At 45.3% G+C, this 20524-nt stretch overlaps 1 protein-coding gene across 2 annotated transcripts in view; it reads right to left on the reverse strand.

Annotated features, from left to right (window-relative positions):
- The window catches only part of farp1 (FERM, RhoGEF (ARHGEF) and pleckstrin domain protein 1 (chondrocyte-derived)), a 274704-nt gene that overhangs the window by 98109 nt on the left and 156071 nt on the right, over positions 1-20524 (reverse strand). For both annotated transcript variants that reach the window (XM_068034256.1, XM_068034255.1), the window contains exons 4-11: positions 19956-19998; positions 17075-17153; positions 13990-14087; positions 13054-13168; positions 6894-7041; positions 6674-6769; positions 6411-6571; positions 3266-3334 (exon numbers count right to left, since the gene is read on the reverse strand). In XM_068034256.1, coding sequence (XP_067890357.1) covers positions 3266-3334; positions 6411-6571; positions 6674-6769; positions 6894-7041; positions 13054-13168; positions 13990-14087; positions 17075-17153; positions 19956-19998 — 809 coding nt within the window. The remainder of the gene's footprint in view (positions 1-3265; positions 3335-6410; positions 6572-6673; positions 6770-6893; positions 7042-13053; positions 13169-13989; positions 14088-17074; positions 17154-19955; positions 19999-20524) is intronic.

The raw sequence follows: 20524 nt of genomic DNA on the forward strand, positions 1-20524 counted from the left end.
CAAACCAGGTTGCAGGAGTACAAAGGAACAAATATGAATGAGAAAAAGAGGGGGAGAAAGAGAGAGAGAGGGAGAGAGAGAGAAGGGAAGGAAGTAAAAGATACGGATACAATTTTCAGAGCTCCATATCAGAGTCAGAATTGGCTTCATTCTCAGTGTTTTCACTAACATTAAGAACATGACGAATAGGAGCAGGAGTAGGCCTGAGCAGGAGTCGGTCTTACAGCCCCTTGAGTCTGCTCCATCGTTCAGTCAGATCATGGCTGATCTGCTACCTCAAACTCCACTTTCCTGCCCTATCCCCATATCCCTTGATTCCCTTAAAGTCCAAAAATACATCGATCTCAGTCTTGAATATACTTAACGACTGAACATCCAAAGCTCTCTGGAGGAGAGAATCACAGAGATTCACAATGTTCCAAATTTAGTTGGGAGGCAGAACTCACGCAGGAATACTGTTATACATCCACACTGCATCGATTACTGACCCCTACATTGCCAGCCTGAACTCTGTTCAATGCCTCATTAGCTCTTCTCATCAATCAATAAATTGCTAACAGTTAAAGGGCGGCGCAGTGGTTAGCACCGCAGCCTCACAGCTCCAGCGACCCGGGTTCAATTCTGGGTACTGCCTGTGTGGAGTTTGCAAGTTCTCCCCGTGTCTGCGTGGATTTTCTCCGGGTACTCCGGTTTCCTCCCACAAGCCAAAAGACTTGCAGGTTGGTAGGTAAATTGGCCATTATAAATTGCCCCTAGTATAGGTAGGTGGTAGGGAAATATAGGGACAGGTGGGGATGTGGTAGGAATATGGGATTAGTGTAGGATGAGTATAAATGGGTGGTTGATGGTCGGCACAGACTCGGTGGGCCGAAGGGCCTGTTTCACTGCTGTATCTCCAAAAAAAAGTTTGCCTTTAATTCTAAAAGCTCACCCTTTAGGGGCTATGCTTTGTGCTAGCTGCATTTAGCCTATTAGACAATGAACTACCCTCAACAGTGGCAGAACACCTTTCATCCCAGTGCCCCACTCAGCGTTGGCATCCTTCCATCTACGAAAGATGATGGACATGCACCAAAAAATCCATTTAGGTGGGGTGTCTTCTCTTGGTGCACCTTTGCTGATGGGTGTGAAGGTCAATCCCTGAGAGGTAGGTTCTGCCAAGTGCTGCATAGGAAGCTGCCAAGTGACGCTGTGAGTTGTTGTTTTTGATGTTAGTGCCTGTTGCCAAGCTGGTCATCATGGTAGTGCACATCAGTCCACAGGATATGTCACCATTTCCCACTTTTGCCAGTTAGTGACTCCCAGGTGCGATAGTTGACATTTAGAGCCTTCATGTCACACTTGCAAACATCCTTGAAGCGGAGCTTTGGGCGCACCACTGGTTGACTGGGCCCTGCTACCTCACCATACAGAAGGTCCTTGGGTATGCGACCATCTTCCATCCTGTGGACACATTCAATCTACCGAAGTCACCTCTGTTTAATTACTGCCAACACACTTGGGAGCTCTGCCCTTGACAGGACTGCTGCTTTTGTGATTTTGTCCTGCCAGGATATACCCATAATGCACCACAGACAGTGAAGATGGAAATTATTGAGCTTCTTTTCCTGGTCACTGTAAGTTGCCCATATTTCACAGCCATACAGCAAGGTGCTGAGAACCATCAGCTTGCTCCTAAGGATCAGCTTGCTGTTATCCTATGTGCGTTTTGCAAGTCGGCCAAAGGTGGTAGCTGCTTTCCCTAGGCGTGTATCGAGCTCTGCATCAAGGGATAGACTGTCTGTCACCATGGACCCATGGTAGCAGAATTTGCTAACCACTTCCAGTGGGGTGTTGTTTAGTGTAATCAGGGGCGGAGATGCAACACCTTGTCCCATGACCACAGTTTTCTTCACGCTTATAGTCAAGGAGAACAAGTTACAGGCACAGGAGAGACAATCCATGGGTCCACTAATGCACTTATTTATAACCTTAATGCACTTCTGCTCACAAGGGGATGTTGCACTGATGCCAAAATGCAACAAAACTAATGCAACATGAAGAACATAAAACACTCAGTGGGTCAGGCAGGAGTGAACAACAACTTGCATTTACATAGCACCTTTAAGGTAGTAGAACATCCCATGGTACTTCACAGGAAAGATCAAAACAAAATTTGACACTGAGCCATATGAGGAGATATCAGATCAGGTGATCAAAAACTCAGTCAAATAGGTAGGTTTTAAAGGAGGAAAGAGAGGCGGAATGGTTAGGGAGGGAATTGCAGAGCTTAGGACCGAGACAGCTGACAGTAGGGCCACCAATGGTGGAGCGAGAGGACAGAACTGGAAGGATGCAGAGTTCTCCGAGGATCATAGCGTGAGAGGAGGTCACAGAGGGGCAAATCAATATTTCCAATTTAATTCTGATAAAGGATTGATGCTTGAGATATGGGTCGGGATTTAACAAGGAGGTGGTGCCTGCCCACTGGCTGGAAAGCCAGGGACCGAGTCAACCTCCGCCAGCCCTGGAAGCCATGACGCTATTTTTGCATGGCTCAGGCAATTAATTTCCTGAGGTCATGGCTTTTTCCCCTCTGAGGCATAATGCCCCGCCTCCAAGAGCTGCCGGCCAATCAGAGGGCCAGAAGCTCTTCAGTCCCAGCAGAGCCAGCGGGAGCCGGGGCCACTGCTGGGGATCACAGCAGCCCCCAAAACCAGCCAGTGAAGGCGGCTGGAGAAGGTAAGTGGGGTCGGGGCTCACCAGGGCCAATCTGCCAGGCCCTGGTGAGGGGCAGGGGGGGGGGGGGGTCAATCATGAGGACGGTGGGGGAGGGGGGGGGGTGCGTGGATCCTCCACTGGAGGAAGCCCATGCCACTGAAGGGGCCCAATCAGCAGGCACCATCCCCCCCATCCCACAATGAGGCTGTCTGGTTTTACTGGATGGCTTCCCCAGGGGGTGAAGTGCCCATCTGCTGCTGGTAAAATACCAGCAGCAGCAGGAAGAGGCCCTTAAGTGGCCATCCCAGCCCGCTCCCACTTTGGTGGGGGCGGGGTTGGTGGGTTGCGGGAGTGTTAAATTCTGGCCTCCGTTTCTCTCTCTCTCTCCACAGATGCTGCCTGACCTGCTGATGCTTCTGTTTTTATCTCAGATTTATGGCATCTGCAGTATTTTGCTTTTCGTAGCACCAGTAAACTAACTTTAATAATGTTTTTTCCTTGTTATGCTGACTCCTGAAAGGATAAGTGGCAATGGCAGAACGAGTAGCAAAAGAAACACATTCACCTTTCAAACTGTATTTTTTTGTATCCTCCTTCTTTAACATAATCCAGGAGTTGCTTCTGAGTTCTCCCACTAGAACAGAGAAAAAGTTAGTTGTAAGATTGTAATGCTGGAGGAATGTGTGTGGATTTTTTGTGGTTAAGTTTTCTGGTCTTGAGAGAGATGCTTTGAATTTCTAAATGCCTATTGGGACAAATTCCAGTTCCCCAGTGGAGAACCACACAACATAGAAGGAGGCCATTCGGCCCATTGCACCTGTGCCAGCTCTTTGAAAGAGCTATCCAATTAGTCTCACTCCTCTCTTCCCAATAGCCCTGCAAATGTTTTCCCATTTCAAGTATTTATCCAATTCCCTTTTGAAAGTTACTATTGAATCTGCTTCCACCTTCCTTTCAGGCAGCGCATTCCAGATCACAACAACTCACTGCATAACATTTTTTTTTTTATTATTGCTGAAAAAAAAGAGACATGCTGTTGAGCAACAATTTACTCTGGATGAGAAAAGGGTGCTGATTGGTCAGCAAGTCAACTCTGATAGATTTCGAACAGATCTAGCAATGCAAAACTGGGCATCCATGAGGTGCTGTGGGCCATCAGCAGCAGCAGAATTGTACTCAACCACAATCTGTAACCTCATGGCCCGGCATATCATCCACTCTACCATTACCATCAAGCCAGGAGACCAACCCTGGTTCAACGAAGAGTGCAGGAAGGCATGCCAGGTGCAGCACCAGGCATACCTCAAAATGAGGTGTCAACCTGGTGAAGCTACAACCCAGGACTACTTGTGTGCCAAACTGCGTTAGCAACATGCGATAGACAGAGCTAAACGATCCCATAACCAACGGATCAGATCTAAGCTCTGCAGTCCTGCCACATTCAGCCTTGAATGGTGGTGGACAATTAAACAATGAACTGGAGGAGGTGGCTCCACAAATATCCCCATCCTCAATAATGGGGGAACCCAGCACATCAGTGTCAAAGATAAGGCTGAAGCATTTGCAACAATCTTCAGCCAGAAGTGCCAAGTTGATGATCCGATGCCGGACTTCAGCCAATTCGATTCACTCTGCATGATATCAAGAAACGACTGAAGGCACTGGATACTGCAAAGTCGATGGGCCCTGACAATATTCTAACAATAGTACTGAAGACCTGTGCTCCAGAACTTGCCGCCCACCCCCCCTAGCCAAGCTGTTCCAGTACAGTTACAACACACTGGCATCTACCCTGCAATGTGGAAAATTGCCCAGATATGTCCTGTACACAAAAACCAGGCCAAGTCCAACCTGGCCAATTACCGCCCCATCAGCCTACACTCAATCATCAGTAAAGTGATGGAAGGTGTCATCAACAGTGCCATCAAGCGGCACTTGCTTAGCAATAACCTGCTCAGTGACACTCAGTTTGGGTTCCGCCAGGGCCACTGAGCTCCTGACCTCATTACAGCCTTGGCTCAAACATGGACAAAAGAATTCAAGAGGTGAGGTGAGAATGACTGCCCTTGACATCAAGGCAGCATTTGACTGAGTATGGCATCACGGAGCCTAGCAAAACTGAGGTCAATGGGAATCAGGGGGAAAACCCTCCGCTGGCTGGAGTCATACCTAGTGCAAAGGAAGATGGTTGTGGTTGTTGGAGGTCAATCATCTGAGCTCCAGGACATCACTGCAGGAGTTCCTCAGGGTAGTGTCCTAGGCCCAACCATCTTCAGCTGCTTCATCAATGACCTTCCTTCAATCATAAGGTCAGAAGTGGGGATGTTCGCTGATGATTGCACAATGTTCAGCACCATTTGTGACTCCTCAGATACTGAAGCAGTCCATGTAGAAATGCAGCAAGACTTGGACAATATCCAGGCTTGGGCTGATAAGTGGCAACTAACATTTGCGCCACACAAGTGCGCATCTCCATTTCCAACAAGAGAGAATCTAACCGTCTCCCCTTGACATTCAATGGCATTATGCTCGCTGAATCCCCCACTATCAACATCCTAGGGCTACCATTGACCAGAAACTGAACTGGAATAGCCATATAAATAACGTGGCTACAAGAGCAGGTCAGAGGCTAGGAATCCTGAGGCGAGTAACTCACCTCCTGACTCCCCAAAGCCTGTCCACCATCTACAAGGCACAAATTGGGAGTGTAATGGAATACTCTCCACTTGCCTGGATGGGTGCAGCTCCAACAACACTCAAGAAGCTCGACACCATCCAGGACAAAGCAGCCTGCTTGATTGGCATCTCATCTACAAACAAACATTCACTCCCTTCACCACCGATGCACAGTGTGTACCATCTACAAGGTGCACTGCAGCAATGCACCAAGGCTCCTTCGACAGCACCTTCCAAACCCGTGACCTCTACCAACTAGAAGGACAAGGGTAGCAAATGCATGGGAACAGCACCACCCTCCAAGTTCCCCTCCAAGTCACACACCATCCTGACTTGGAACTATATCGCCGATCCTTCACTGTCACTGGGTCAAAATGCTGGAACGCCCTTCCTAACAGCATTGTGGGTATACCTACCCCACATGGACTGCAGTGGTTCAAGAAGGCAGCTCACCACCACCTTCTCAAGGGCAATTAGGGATCGGCATTAAAAGCTGGCCTGGCCAGCGAAGCCCACATCCCATGAATGAATAAAAAAAATGTTTTAAAACATTTTCTCCTCTCCTCTCTAGACCTTTTCCAATTATCGTAAATTTGTGACCTCTGGCTACAGACTCTCCTATCAGTGGAAACAGTTTCTCCTTATTTACTCTATCAAAACCCTTCATGAGTTTTAAAATCTCTATTAAAAATCTCCCCTTATCCTTCTCTACTGTAAGGAAAACATTCCCAGCTTCTCCAGTCTCTCCGCTGGCATTTTCCTGATAGGGAGGTGAGAGGAAAAGCAATGGGTAGTGTTCCTTCTGGCTTCCGTTCTTGTGCCCAGTCTCAGAGGTGTACTGGGATAGGCTGGTGTAAGTCACCCAAACACTTCCCCTCAGGAGGGGAACTGCATGTGATGCAGGGTGAAAAAGGGGAGAAAAACTGACTTTTCAGGAGAAAAACAAGAGTTAGTTTAATAGAACAAATTCTGGTCTGTGCATCATTTCTGTTCAAATATTTTTTAACACCTGGAGGAAGGTACAACATCATTACCTAAACCGGAACGATGACCCACGGCTGAAAAGGATGGGCTTAGGTTTTGGTTTGGGTTCTTCAAACAGTCGGAAAAAGGCATGATATTCCACACAAATCTTCCAGAAGGCCTTGCAGGAATCACGGCTGGCCATGGAAAACTCCAAAGTGTCCTGGCAGGACTGCAACAAGACAGAAACACAGATGTCATCATACACACAGACCGAAAAACAGGCAGCGATCAGAAAAGAGCGTCAAGGCCTTTTTGGTAAAGACGCACTTACATTCATCTCCGGGCGAAATTTAATAAGGAATCGTTTCCTCTTAAAACTCAGCTTGCGAACCTTGGCCCAATTGAACGAGTTGATCTTGTTGTTACCCTGTGTCAAAAAACATGAAGAGGGTCAATTTAATTCTGAATAGGACAAGAAAATGGCCTAACCCATGTCCTGTTAATACGATGAAGTGGCTTGCTGGACAAGTGCCATGTTTAATCAGTATTACCTGGAACACTATAATCCCGGCATGAGACACAGACAGGTTGATCTTTGTCCCCTCTCTGTCCTTCGCACAGTGTTGCCGAATTCCATACATTTCTGATCGTCTGGCGATCTCAAGTAACTGATAGTCAGAAGCGGCAGGAGTGTGTCCACTTTGGTGTGGCGGGTGGGCGAGTGTGGGCAAGAGAAAAGATATATATTTCAGAACATGTTAAAATCGGTCAATTTCCATTGTCCCCGTGTATTACCCCACCCCTCTCACCAACCCCGGCTCTACCCCACTGCCATATTCCCCTCCCATTATTGATGTCAGCAGAATTGTTTCCTTGCCTTCAGCATTGCCATGCAAAGACTGTCCACCGGGGGGTGATCCTGCAGGGTAACTGGCTCGCCAATCCCCAACTCCCTGTCCCATTGGGCCAGAATGTGCCGTCAAAAAAGGTCAAAGGGTTCGTTGAATGAGCTTAAATGGTCATGGATTCTTGGGTGTAAATATAGTTTAGCCCATCTCGCCCTGTGCTCACTGACATACATTGGCTCCTGGTATGGCAATGCCTCCAAGTTAAAATTCTCATCCTTGTTTACAGTTTGAATTTGGCTTCCATGGCCTCACCCCCTCCCTGTCTCTGTAACCTCCTCCAGCCCTACAACCCTCCGCGATCTCGGTGCTCCTCAAATTCAGCAACAGTATTTTATCGCAGAAGTTTTGCTGTTAAAAGTTGGAATATTTCTGAATTCTCTTCACTGGAAGATTGGTGGTGTTTTCAATATGGAGCGAGTTTCATGGACTGGGTGCCCTGCGCGACTGACCGACCAGGCGTTTCCTCACGGCTTCCACCAAGGTAACAGCTTAATTTGGGTGCAATCAGATTGTGCAATTTTAAGCATAATTCCGTGGTGCCCATAACAACTACTTGCATTTATATAGCACCTTTAATGCAGTAAAGCATCCCAAGGTGCTTCACAGGAGCGTTGTCAGACAGAATTTGACACTGAGCCACAAAGAGAGACACAAAGAGAGACCTGTCTTAACAGGTGACCAAAAGCTTGGTCAAAGAGATAGGTTTTAAGGAGTGTCTTAAAGGAGCAGAGTGAGGGGGAGAGGCGGAGAGGCTCAGGGAGGGAGTTCCTGAGCTTAGGGCCCAGGCAGCTGAAGACACAGCCGCCAATGGTGAAGAATGAAGATTGGAGATGCTCAAGAGGCCAGAATTAGAGGAACACAGAGATCTCGGAGGGTTGTCCGGCTCAGATGAGTTGGGCTCCCTGTAAGGGAAGAGTTCCAACCTGGAAGCTGCACACTGCATAGCTCACTTACTCTTGGCATCAAGAGAACACACTAGCTCAATTCTCTGACAGCCCATTACAGTTTGATTACCTTCTAACAATTCTCCATCTTGCTTCTTAAAACAAGTTTGGACTATTTCACGAAATGTAATTCCCGTTCAAACTGTCGATTGCTTTTTATTTTTCAGCAGAACCAGTGAATTAAATGATATTTTTTTTAAATTAATTTTTGCCATTTAAAAGCATCTCTACGGGAACATTTGAAAGAACTACTATCAAAATCGATTTTACTGTTTACATTTTAAACGCTGTCAAGAGCTGCATTTGCTCCAAATGAATCCCAGTGCTGCCACATTGCATCTCACACATTGTGTGATGTGAATACCAAATCAAGCTCTGGGATCCTACAGCTCCACGTGTTTACACCGTCGCCTTACTGCAAATCCCAACAAAATCTCCTTTCACCCCACTACTCAAAAATGTACCAGTGCTGTCAATTTAATCTCCACAAAGAGGTTAGGGCTCCTGATATAAGAAATGCTTCATCTTGTAGCAACTTAAGGGAGGCTCTTCAAGCCTGTTCTGCCATTCAATTAGAACATGGCTGGTCTGTATTTTAACTCTCGCTACCTGCTTTGGTTCCATAACCCTTAATGCTCTTAATTAACACTGATCTATCAATCTCAGTTCCCTCCCTATCTCTGTAAGTCAAGAATCTAAATAGGGTAGAGGAGCAAAGGGATCTGAGATTACAAATACGCAAATAGCGACTAAGATTAATAAGGCTATCCAAAAAAAAAATCAAACCAGGCACTAAGTTTTGTTTCTAGAGGGATAGAAATGAAGTTATAAATTGAAGTAGAGAAGTTAAGCGAAAGTTGTATCAAATCTTGGTTAGACCACGCTGCGTACAGTCCTGCTCATCATATTATGAAAAGATAGAGACGTTGAACAGGGTGCAGAAAAAGATTCACAAGGATGATACCAGAAATGCGAGGTTATACCCATCAGGAAAGGATGAACAGGCTGGGGCTGTTTTCTATTGAAAAGGGAAGGCTGAGGGGTGACCTAATAGGGGTCTTTAAAATTATGAAAGGCTCTGGTAGAGTAGACGCAGACAGAGTGTTTCCACTTGTGGGGAAGAGCAAATCTAGAGGCCATCAATGTAAGATAGTCACCAAGAAATTAAACAGGGAATTCAGAAGAAACTTCTTTCCCCAGAGAGTGGTGAGAATATTGCACTCGCTACTACAGCGACTGGAGGAGGTGAATAACATGGATGCATTTAAGGGGAGGCTAGATAAGCAAATGAAGGATAAAGGAATGGAGGGTCCTGTTGGTGAGAGTTAGATGAGGAAGGATGGGAGGAGGCTTGAATGGATCAGAAAGAACAGTATGGACTGATTGGGCTGAATGGCCTGTTTCTGTGCTGGGAATTGTATGTAACACTCTTACACATACCTCCATTTTAATCACTCCACCATTTGGTGGCAGTGCCTTCAGCTGCCTAGGCCCTAAACTCTGGAATTCCCTCCCTAAACCTCTCCACCTCCTTTAAACCTACCTCTTTGACCAATCTTTTAATCATCTAACCTAATATTTCCTTATGCGGGTCAGTGTCAAATTTTGTTTGATTATGCTCCTGTGAAGTGCTTTGGGACGTTTTGTTATGTTAAAGGCATTATACAAAAGCTTTGTTGTTGTTGCTGTTTTGAAACTTTCAATCGACCCCTTTTGTGACAATCCTTTATGTTTGAGGAGTTCTGATCAGTCCAGGCCAGCGTTGATTAATCTGCTATGCTAAGTTAATTACGTTAAAATGTTGCTTTGGCTCATTGCTCTGCTGTGTGCAATACAGAAATGAGGAAAGAGATTTCATACATGCCTGGGAATTCTAATCAAGTATCCAAAATTTGGACAAATCGACAAATTTGAGGAGGGGGAAAACGGGAGAAAAGGATTGATAAATGTGTAGCTTTTAATTCATTCATGGAAATGTACAGTATGGTCATTGCTTTTCTCATAACACAATAGTACTTTTAAGCAAAATGAGTATTTTTCCAATTAAGTCCCAACATCGAATATGTCTTAAAGGTCTTGCATATAGCATGTAGTTTCGGTAAGCATGACCCTGAATTCCTGTCATATGTTGACCTGAATCACCTTAAACATCACAGCAATTCTGCAAGTGATTCACTAACACTACCAGGTACAAACTGAAAGATTCAACTCATTCTCCAGAAGGATAACTTCACTGAATCATTCCCCACCATCCATCTCCACCCCACCCACTATGATCACTTTTTGGTAACAAAAGCAAAAACAGTAATCATCTCCATTTTAAATCGTTATCTAAATATCCACCGTCACAACATTTCAAAGTAATCCACTGGACGTTTTGAACAACTGAGGTATTCGATGTGGAAAATTAGGAACAGGAGTAGGCCATTCAGCCCCTCAAGTGTGTTCCACCATTCAGTCAGATCACAGCTGGTCTGTACCTCAACTTCATTTATCTGCCTTTGCTCCGTATCCCTTGATATTCTTACCCAAGAAAATCCAACAATCTCAGGGATGAAAGCTCCAATTGTCGCAGAATCCCCAGCTTTGGTGGGGGGGGAAGGGGTCTAAAACCATCTGTGTAAAAAAGTGCTTCCTGATTTCCCTTCATATGGCCTAGTTCTAATGTATTACGTTTCCTGATTTTATATAACTTTGGCGATTCCTCCATTTGGCCATAACTCATTCAAATGGCTTCGAAACTGTTGTGGTACTTTTGACCAATCAGCACACATACCCAACCTGGAAAAGTAATGAAAGCTGCCCAACTGTGGTCGCCAACTCTGGTTAGATTTATACTCGGAAGTTTCATCACCTTACTCCCCCCTCCAACCACACCGCCCCATCCCACCCTCACACTCTCATTATGGTTCATTTGGCCCTCCTGTCGGCGGGACCAGCATCTTTCTGCTGACCCTCGCAATTTGGAACATCTCTATTAAATCTCCCCTTATCCCTCTCTGCTCTAAGGAGAACAACCCCAGCTTCTCCAGTCTCTCCACATAACTGAGGTTCCTCATCCCTGGTACCATTCTAATAAATCTCCATTTCCCCCCCTCCAGTGCCTCGACATCCTTCCTAAAGTGGGGTGCCCAGAATTGGCCACAATTCTCCAGCGAAGACCAAAGAACTGATTTATGAAGGTTTAGCTCAACTTAAGCTGTAAAGATACACAAAACGTATTCCCTTAAAATTGGAGGGAAAAAAGAAACAATTATATGAAAGCCTGAAGAGGAAATCCAAAAGTTGAAGGCCCAAATTTGATGGTACATTTCAAGAGCAACCAGGCTGGTGGCTTTCTCCCCATATAAAAAATGTTAATTCACATGTATTCTATACATTATAAATCATTGTGAATTATAAAAATGATTAGATCTTTAACTTAACAATTAGGTGTCAGCTGCGGCTCAGTGGGTAGCACTCTCGCCTCTGCACCAGAGGGTTGTGGGTTCAAGCCCCACTCCAGAGATTTGAGCACAAAAATTCAAGTCCTGTGCAGTACTGGGAGTGCTGCAGTGTCAGAGGGGCCATCTTTCAGATGAGAAGCTAAACCGAGGCCCTGTCTGCCCTCTCAAATGGATTTAAAAGATCCCATGACACTATTTGAAGAAGAGCAGGGGAGTTCTTTCTGGTGTCCTGGCCAATTTGTATTCCTCAATCAACATCATAAAAACAGATTAACCGGCCATAATCACATTGCAGTTTGTGGGAGCTTGCTGTGTGCAAATTGGCTGTTGCGTTTCCTACAATACAACAATGACTGCACTTCAAAAAGTATGTAATTGGCTGTGAAATGATCTGGGGTGGCATGAGGTCATGAAAGGCGCTATATAAACACAAGTTCTTCCTTTTTTTTAAAAAACGAATCAATGAACAACTGGTAGACCCGGAGCTCACTCCAGACCCAGTTCACAGAGGCCCTGTATCCAATCCAATTTCTTACCCTTCCACAGAGACACTCCTTTCATCTTAAAATCCCCGAGTTCGCACTCTTCTCCTCCCTCAATTCAGCCAGGCATTCTTCTCCCCCCTCCCTCCAACCTTTCCCTCACTTTTTATTATGACTCCATTTCCCCCTTTCCTCAATTGCTATACACTTCCCTCCCCTTCACTACCATCCATTCTTCCTTTCGTTGTTATCCATCTCCCTCTCACATCGACATGTACTCCCTCCTCCTCCTATTACCAGCCATTTCGCCCCCCCCACCCCACCCCCAGCTCCTTGCCAGCTAGTTAGATAGGTCTGTCTATGTGTCTGTCTCTCTCTGTTTTTGTACAGAGAGGCTGCAATCATTGCCATTGGCACTGGGAGCGACACTGAGAGGAGAGGGGGACTAGGGCTGCGGGGGTTGGGCGGAGTGACAAGAGTTGAGTTCTCTCAGCAAACATTGGCACGTGGACCCAGCTCCCAAAACACTAATCTCCGTGTGGAATGCTGCTACTTCAGAAACAGGAGCACTGCTTCACATAATCAGGAGACACTCTGAGCAGACTGACAAGATATTGGAAAGAGCGCAGTCTGCAGCACTCGAGAACATTTTCATTGCATCCTTTTAAGTTGTTAAAAACTAAACTTGGGTTGCAGATCTCTCAAGATTTTGAACTTTTTACAATCCACACCCCTCATCAATTCATGAATTTAAAAGCTGTTTTGCAATCTTGCATTCCACAATGAATTGCAATCATCAGCACCAATTCTCTCTTTCAGTGACTCCATTTTCCCTCTACTGTTAGAAACACAATTAGAACGAGTCTTTATGACCTAGATTTAAAAAGTGTTCGGACCACAATACCGTATGGAGTAGGACTTGAACACCTACACATGTTTGCGATGAAACTCCGCTATCTTATCCTCCAGTGCTTCTTGCTGAGGTACATACTTGTTTTTCTCTAAATGTTCACGGATAAGAGCTTCATCAAAATCCCCAATTTCCGCTGCAGTAGAGCAGAAAAACTTGTGTTAATTCAGTAAGTTCGTACGCACAGGCCTGAAAATGTTTTTTCCTCCCCAATATTTTGTTCAAATATCTCCTGTTACTTGACCTAGCCAGTGGATTAAGACAAGATTCATGCAATCCCAACCCAGTTTAACTTGTAACGTCATCTTCAATATCCAGAGATTGGCGTCCAAGTTGGGAGAACTGCCCAGACTAAACGAGTCAACAGCCTGGAGCAATTGTAAACACAGAGTTGTGTCGATCAGGTAACAGAATCTTACAGCAGAGAGAGAGGCCAGTCAGTCCATCATGCCGGTGCTAGCTCTTTGAAAGAGCTATACAATTAGATGGGTATGAGAAAGGAATAGAAGGTTTTGTTGATGGGGTTAGATGAGGTAGTTGGGGGTGGAGGAGGCTCATGTGGAGCATAAACACAAGCACAGATCTGTTGGGCCGAATGGCCTGTTTCAGTGCTGTAAATTCTATGTAATTCCTAGTTGTGACATTGTAGTAAATCACCCGTAATGCACATGTATGATGTCCTGCACAGATGCAGAAGTAAATGCTTTTTTGAAAAATTCGTTCGTGGGATGTGGGCATCTCTGGCTCGGCCAGCATTTATTGTCCATCCCTAATTGCACTTGAACTGAATGGCTTGCTCGGCCATTTCAGGGGGCATTTAAGAGTCAATCACATTGCTGTGGGTCTGGAGTCACATGCAGGCCATATCAGGTAAAGAAGTCAGATTTCTTGAAAAGAGACTTTAAACAGTCTATCACCCAATACCCAGACAGGAAGATCTACATAACATTCACTCACACTGGATGATATGAGACACCAAAAGTGCTGCACTTTTGTCATTACAAGTCATCCTCCCTGAGGCGAGGTCCTGCTTGATTTGCAAAGCAAAGAGGTACCTGCAAAATATAAAAATAGCCAAATCACTCATCTAACAATGAGCTAAAGCCTGTGCATTACCCAGCCTAGGTACATAGAATCGCACAGGAGGCCATTTGGCCCATCATGCCTGTGCTGGCTCTTTGAAAGAGCTATCCAAAAAGTTTCACTCTCCCCTGCTCTTTCCCCATAGCCCTGCAAATTTCTCCTTTTTAAGTATTTATCTAATTCCCCTTTTAAAAGTTACCATTGAATCTGCTTCCACCGCCCTTTCAGGCAGCATGTTCCAGATCACAACAACTCACTGCATAAGAAAAATTCTCATCTCCTCCTCTGGTGCTTTTGCCAATTATCTTCAATCAGTGTCCTCTGGTTACCGACCCTCCTGCCAGTGGAAACAGTTTCTCATTTACTCTAAACAAAACCCTTCGTAATTTTGATCACCTCTATTAAATCTTCCCTCAACCTTCTCTGCTCACCAGAACAAAACTCTTCACTTATAATAAAAACAGGAAATGCTGGAAATACTCAGCAGGTCAGGCAGCATCGGTGGAGGAAGAAATAGAGTTAATGTTTCAGGTCTGTGACCTTTCATCAGCACTCTTCGCTTTCTGATTGATGTAGGAAGGCAGGACAAGGTGAGGATGGACATGTTAGGCAACCAACAACAGGAGTGTGGGGGTGGGACAGGAAAAGGCAGCTGGGCATGTGATGTAACCTCCAGGAATACATCCAACCAGAGTTGGCAACCCAAGCTAAACTTGGAGCTAGATTTTGACCCCCCCCCCCCCCCCCCACTGGGGCTGGAAAAGGAGGTGGGCGGGCGCTAAATTAAGACTGAAATTTTCCAGAAGGCTTCGAGGTACCCGGAGGTGGAGGCCAGTGCGCCAAGCAGGCTTAAGAGGCCCTGCCTGCCTGGGTGCAGCAGCAGAAGCCACAAGCCACCCCGTAGAGGGGGTCCACCCCACCCCCATAACAGTGGTCGCCCGGCTGCAAAGGCCATCTTTTTAATTCAAATTTTAAAAAATTGTAGAGAGTACGTCTCCGATTGAAAATGCCCTCTCCCTCACTTACTTTGCTTGACATCCTGAAACTGCTTTCAAATTGGAGGGCCTCTGATTGTCCCACCAGCCATCCTTAATTGGGCAACGAGCCCACCCTCTGGTCATTAATTGGCCATTCCAGGGAAAATCACAACGAGTGACCATTTCCCACACAGTGCGGGCTCCCGACCCCCACATTTCAGCCGATGGGGTGCGAAATCCCTCAGGGAAAATCCTGCCTCTGAAGTCAGGCTCCGCGGCTAAAAAGGACCACGTGCCAGCTCATCCGCTGAACATCTATTTTTTTTCCTTTCATAAACAGCAGCGCAATTTCCTAAGTACCTCCTTCGTACTGTTTTCCTGTCACAACTCTAATAATATTTCATGGCAGATGCTTCTATAAGCCGCTTTGAAATGTTTATACGATATTGTTGAGATATTTCAGGGATACAAGGCTGATTTTGCTGTAACAGAGGGAAGAAAGTCTGATCTCAAACTGGATTGAAAGCTGAACAAATGCAAGTGATGAAAGAAACGAGGAACTGTAGAAGTCTGTTGTAGTATAGATAGCCAGGTGATGAAGGATAAAACTGGTGCCAATCTTTATACACTTTTACAAACTTTTATTTACAGAGATTCACATTACAAACATGCATATTCTAACCCAATTACCACAGTTTCACTCTGTTCCTCTTTATAGGAACACAAGTGAATCCCTAGTTAATGCCCACCACCAGCATATAACTAAATACAATTTCAATACAATTAACAGCATCATCATCAATGCTAAAGAGAAACTCTGGTACGAGCAGTTAATCTGTCAATACCCACAACAACACTGCTCTTGGCTTGCTCGTGCAGACAAAGCCCAGAATTATCATCTTAAATTCTAAGCCTCACCAAGAGCTGACCACCCTAAACCAAACCCTAGCAACATAACTCCAGTTAAGATTAATACAGATTTTGTCAGCGTAACTGGTGTGAGCAGAACAGGTAAAGTAGCATTTCGATCCTCAGCTTAACGGCTGCGAAAACTGACACCACAAATCCTGGCCAGAATGGACATGTTTGGGTAATTCCTCCAATAGAACATCTGGAGATTGCACTGCTGTAAGTGACTGGGATTGATTGTATGCAGGTGATTTGTATTGTGAACTATTCTCCACTCACTGCATTTTTCTGGAGAAATAATCCTGCTTTTATCGGGAGACTTTGCTGTAGTTACAGTCATGAGGGCCCTGGGCACAATTTAAATCTGGACTCAGCAGTGGGGCCCACTTTACACCATCTGGAGATTGGATAAGTAGATAACACTTTGGCTATGCACAGTCACTCCGAGACCCAGAACTCCCAGTGTAGGGAGTTCCTGCCCCCACTAATGCCATTGGCCTTTGAACATAGGAACAGGACGTGGCCATTCAACCCCTCGAGCCTGTTCCACCCGTTGGGATGTTTATTCTCTTGTACATTTTCATTTTCTAAGTTATCAGGACTGCTACCGTCATACACTCTGAATATTCCATTCAAAACCATGTCTAGTTTGTTAAAAAAAAATGTTTGAAATGTACTCCCATCTGGTCAAGTTTTGAAAAGAGTTATTGCACACCAGAAAACCTCTTTGAAAACGAAATGCAGCTGAAACATTTTTCCTAAATGTTGAGTGCAGAACTAAATGCCCTAAAAAGCCCGAAGTGTCCATTCAAGGAGATCATGGCTGATCTGTACCTTACCTCCATCGACCTGCCTCGGTTTCATAATCCTCAATACCCCTGCTCAGCGACAAGCAGGGAGTCCCCACCGATTGGCCACTGGTTCCACTCCCAGCAGGCCATACCCAAATCTCCCGCGCTCCGTTAAGATCCAAGGTCTCCGTCTAATTTCCGGCTCTTCCACTGCACGCCCAACCGAAGCTGTGGCCGTGGAATTTCAGCCCCAAACACTCAAAGAAGAGAAATGGCACCAACCTCGTTAGTTCTTCTTGCAGCTGTGCATGGTCAGGTGGGAAGAACTTCACAACGAATCTCATCACAACATGCCTTGGTCCTACAAGACGAGATTTTAGATTCTTTTTTTAAAAGCGGGAAAGGAAGACTTGCATTTCTATAGCATCGTTCACAACTCCAAAACGATTTACAGCCAATGAACTACTTTTCTACATAGGAAAGGCATCAGCCAATTAAGGCACAGCAAGCTCCCACAAAGAGTAATGTGTTAGTGACCAGATAATCTGTTCTTTTTTTTCCAGTGATGTTGGTCGAGAGATAAATATTGGCCACGACACTGGGGAGAACACCCCTGCTCTTCTTCGAAATAGTGGCCATCGGACCCTTTATATTCACCCTGAGAGGGGCCACAGTTTAACATCTCATCTGAAGGACAGCACCTCTGACAGTGCAGCACTCCCTCAGTACTGCCCCTCCGACAGTGCAGCGCTCCCTTAGTACTGCCCCTCCGACAGTGCAGCACTCCCTCAGTACTGCCCCTCCGACAGCGCAGGGCTCCCTCAGTACTGCACTGGAGTGGGGCTTGAAGTGACAACCTCCTGACTCAGAGGCGTGACTGCTACCATTGAGCCTTGGACGACACTGTGTCTAAAACTCGGAGCATGCTTAATGTTATATATTTAAATATACTATATATTGTACTATAATATTAGCTATTTACTCCCCTTTATGTTTAGAAATGGATCACCTAGTTCAGTCATTACTTGCTAATAAATTGCTTGCTTCTTGGCCTAATTGATACATGTTCAAATTCCAACACAGGCTAGACTTGACCTTTGGTCTAATCTTGCCTGACCAATCGCTTGTAAAGTTTCACTGGCATCCAACCTCCAAACATGGTTTAGTACCACTGAATGATTCTTAGATGCACATCTATGAAAACCACCAAGAAGCTGAGGGAAGGAAATCACTCTTCAATTTTGGCAACATTTTTTAAACAAAATGTACGTGAAATGCATAAAAATGCACAACTCTTATAGTTGCATAAACTTAGGGATGTTTTTTTACTCAGCTCAATTTTAGACATTCCCAATATGCAGGGAGAGGAGTTCCTTAGGAAGTGCCCTAAAAGTTTTGGAGAGGGTGTAGTGCAGATTTACCAGAATAGTACCAGCAATGAAGGACTTCAAAGATTGGAGAAGCTGGGATAGTTTTCCTTAGAGCAGAGAAGGTTAAGGGGAGATGTGATAGAGGTATTCAAAATTATAAAAGCAAAATACTGCAGATGCTGGAAATCTGAAATACAAACAAGAAATGCTGGAAATACTCAGCAGGTCTAGCAGCATCTGTGGAGAGAGAAGCAGAGTTAACGTTTCAGGTCAGTGACCCTTCATTAGAACTGGAAGTTCTGATGAAAGGTCACTGACCTGAAACATTAACTCTGCTTCTCTCTCCACAGATGCTGCTAGACCTGCTGAGTATTTCCAGCATTTCTTGTTTGTATTCAAAATTATGAAGGGTTTTGATAGAGTAAATAAGGAGAAACTGTTTCCAGTGGCAGGAGGGTCAGTAACCAAAGGACACAAATTTAAGGTAATTTGCAAAATAATAAAAGGGGAGAGGAGGAGAATCTTTTTACACAGTGAGTTGTTATGATCTGGAATGCGCTGCCTGAAAGGGCGGTGGAAGCAGATTCAATAGTAACTTTCAAAAGGGAATTGGAGAAATACTTGAAAGGGAATCATTCGTAGGGCTATGGGGAAAGAGCAGGGGGGGAATGGGACGAATTGAAGAGCACTTTCAAAGAGCCAGCATAGGCATGATGGGCCGAATGGCCTCCTCTTGTGCTGCATGATTCTATTTGAATCTTTGCAGGTTTGTCATTCATGATTTTGGACAGATGCTTAGACAGCAACATTTTCACAAATCTCACCCTTACGCCTGATGAAAGACAGAGGCCAGGAATTTACTCTTGGCGGACGGGAGCCGTCCACCGACTGAAAAGTTGGTGGCAAACCCACCTCCGCCCGGCCTGGGGACCTGATCCGCATTTTGCAGTTCCCCGGCCTTTAACTAGTCTGAGGTGGGACTTCCACCCGTTTGAGGCAGGAAGTCCCACCTAATCAGCGGGCCGGTAGCTCTTAGTTCCAGCAGCGTCACTGGGATTGGTGGTCACTGCTGGGACTGCACCCCAGCCATCAGGAAGATAATGTCGGGGAGCCCGGAGAACAACAGTAAGTTTGTGGGGCCTCGCCGGAGGTGACAGTTCGGGCCCCGTCAAGGCAAGCGTGGTTGAATGGGGGGGACAGGGGTGGGGGGCATATTGGGCATTGGGGGTGGCCCTCCCATCAGGCGCAGGATGCCTGATGATGATGAGGGTCCCTCCCCTGGACGTCAGAGAGCCGCCTGCTTTTGTCAGTGGGGTGGCCATTTAAGGGCCTTGATTGGCCTGGGGAGGGCAGGCAGGCTGTTTTTCACCACCACCGCCCTGCGTAAAGTGGAGGCTGAGGCGGGAGCGGGTCGGGACGGAACCCCTAAGCCTCCTGCTCCATTTGACAACCTTCCCCTCCATCTTCCTGCTCTTTGTGGGGGGGTTGGGGGGGTGTAAAATTCTGGCCAGATACACCTCAAAGCAGGCACAAATTTGGTGAGGCAGTTTTAATTACCGACATGACAAATATTCATCAATTGGGCAAAGAGACTGTGGATTAATGCCCGGAAAATGTCTCATTTCACATCTCATTTGTCCTATCATCCCATAAAAAGAAAGAGTAAACCAATCTCTTGGAATTATATATTTAATCCCAATACTGACACTGTGAATATCTGTACACAGAGGGTCTCCAATATGATGGAAAGGTACTATTTGCAAAAGGGAAAATACAAAATAAACTATACTCACTTCTGACTTGTTTCATAATTGGTTTCAAAAGGTCCAGCCATACCTAAAAGTACAAGACCTTATATTTACCATTTGACATCAAATATTTATCTTATTGGTTCAACCAATCATTTCTATTTCAACAATACATAGAGGATTCAAATGACCTTTAATGCTATTTTCATGATGGAGATTAGCATTAACGTAATTATTTTAAATCTATTTTCTTTCCTGCAAGACTGGTTTTCACATGTTGTATAGGATCAGGTAGAATTATTTTGCTTGTCAAAATGGTTTTGAAGTATTTGATGCGTCATATTGTGTCACACTGCATATGAAAAAGATGCTAATGTTAAATCATTTCCCTTAAACTTTCACAGACCGAATTAGATCAAATCCTATGTAGCATTTTTTTCTAAACTCCTGATACCAACACCAGATTTCCTGTTTTAGGAACGTAGGAGGCCATTCAGCCCCTCAAGCCTGTTCCGCCATTTAATTAGCTAATGGCTGATTTGCATCTTAACCCATTTATCCGCCTCGAGTCCATAACCCTTAATACCTAATAAAGACCTAACAAAAATCTACCG

The sequence above is a fragment of the Heterodontus francisci genome, chromosome 6, assembly GCF_036365525.1.
Source record: "Heterodontus francisci isolate sHetFra1 chromosome 6, sHetFra1.hap1, whole genome shotgun sequence".
Taxonomy (NCBI): domain Eukaryota; kingdom Metazoa; phylum Chordata; class Chondrichthyes; order Heterodontiformes; family Heterodontidae; genus Heterodontus; species Heterodontus francisci.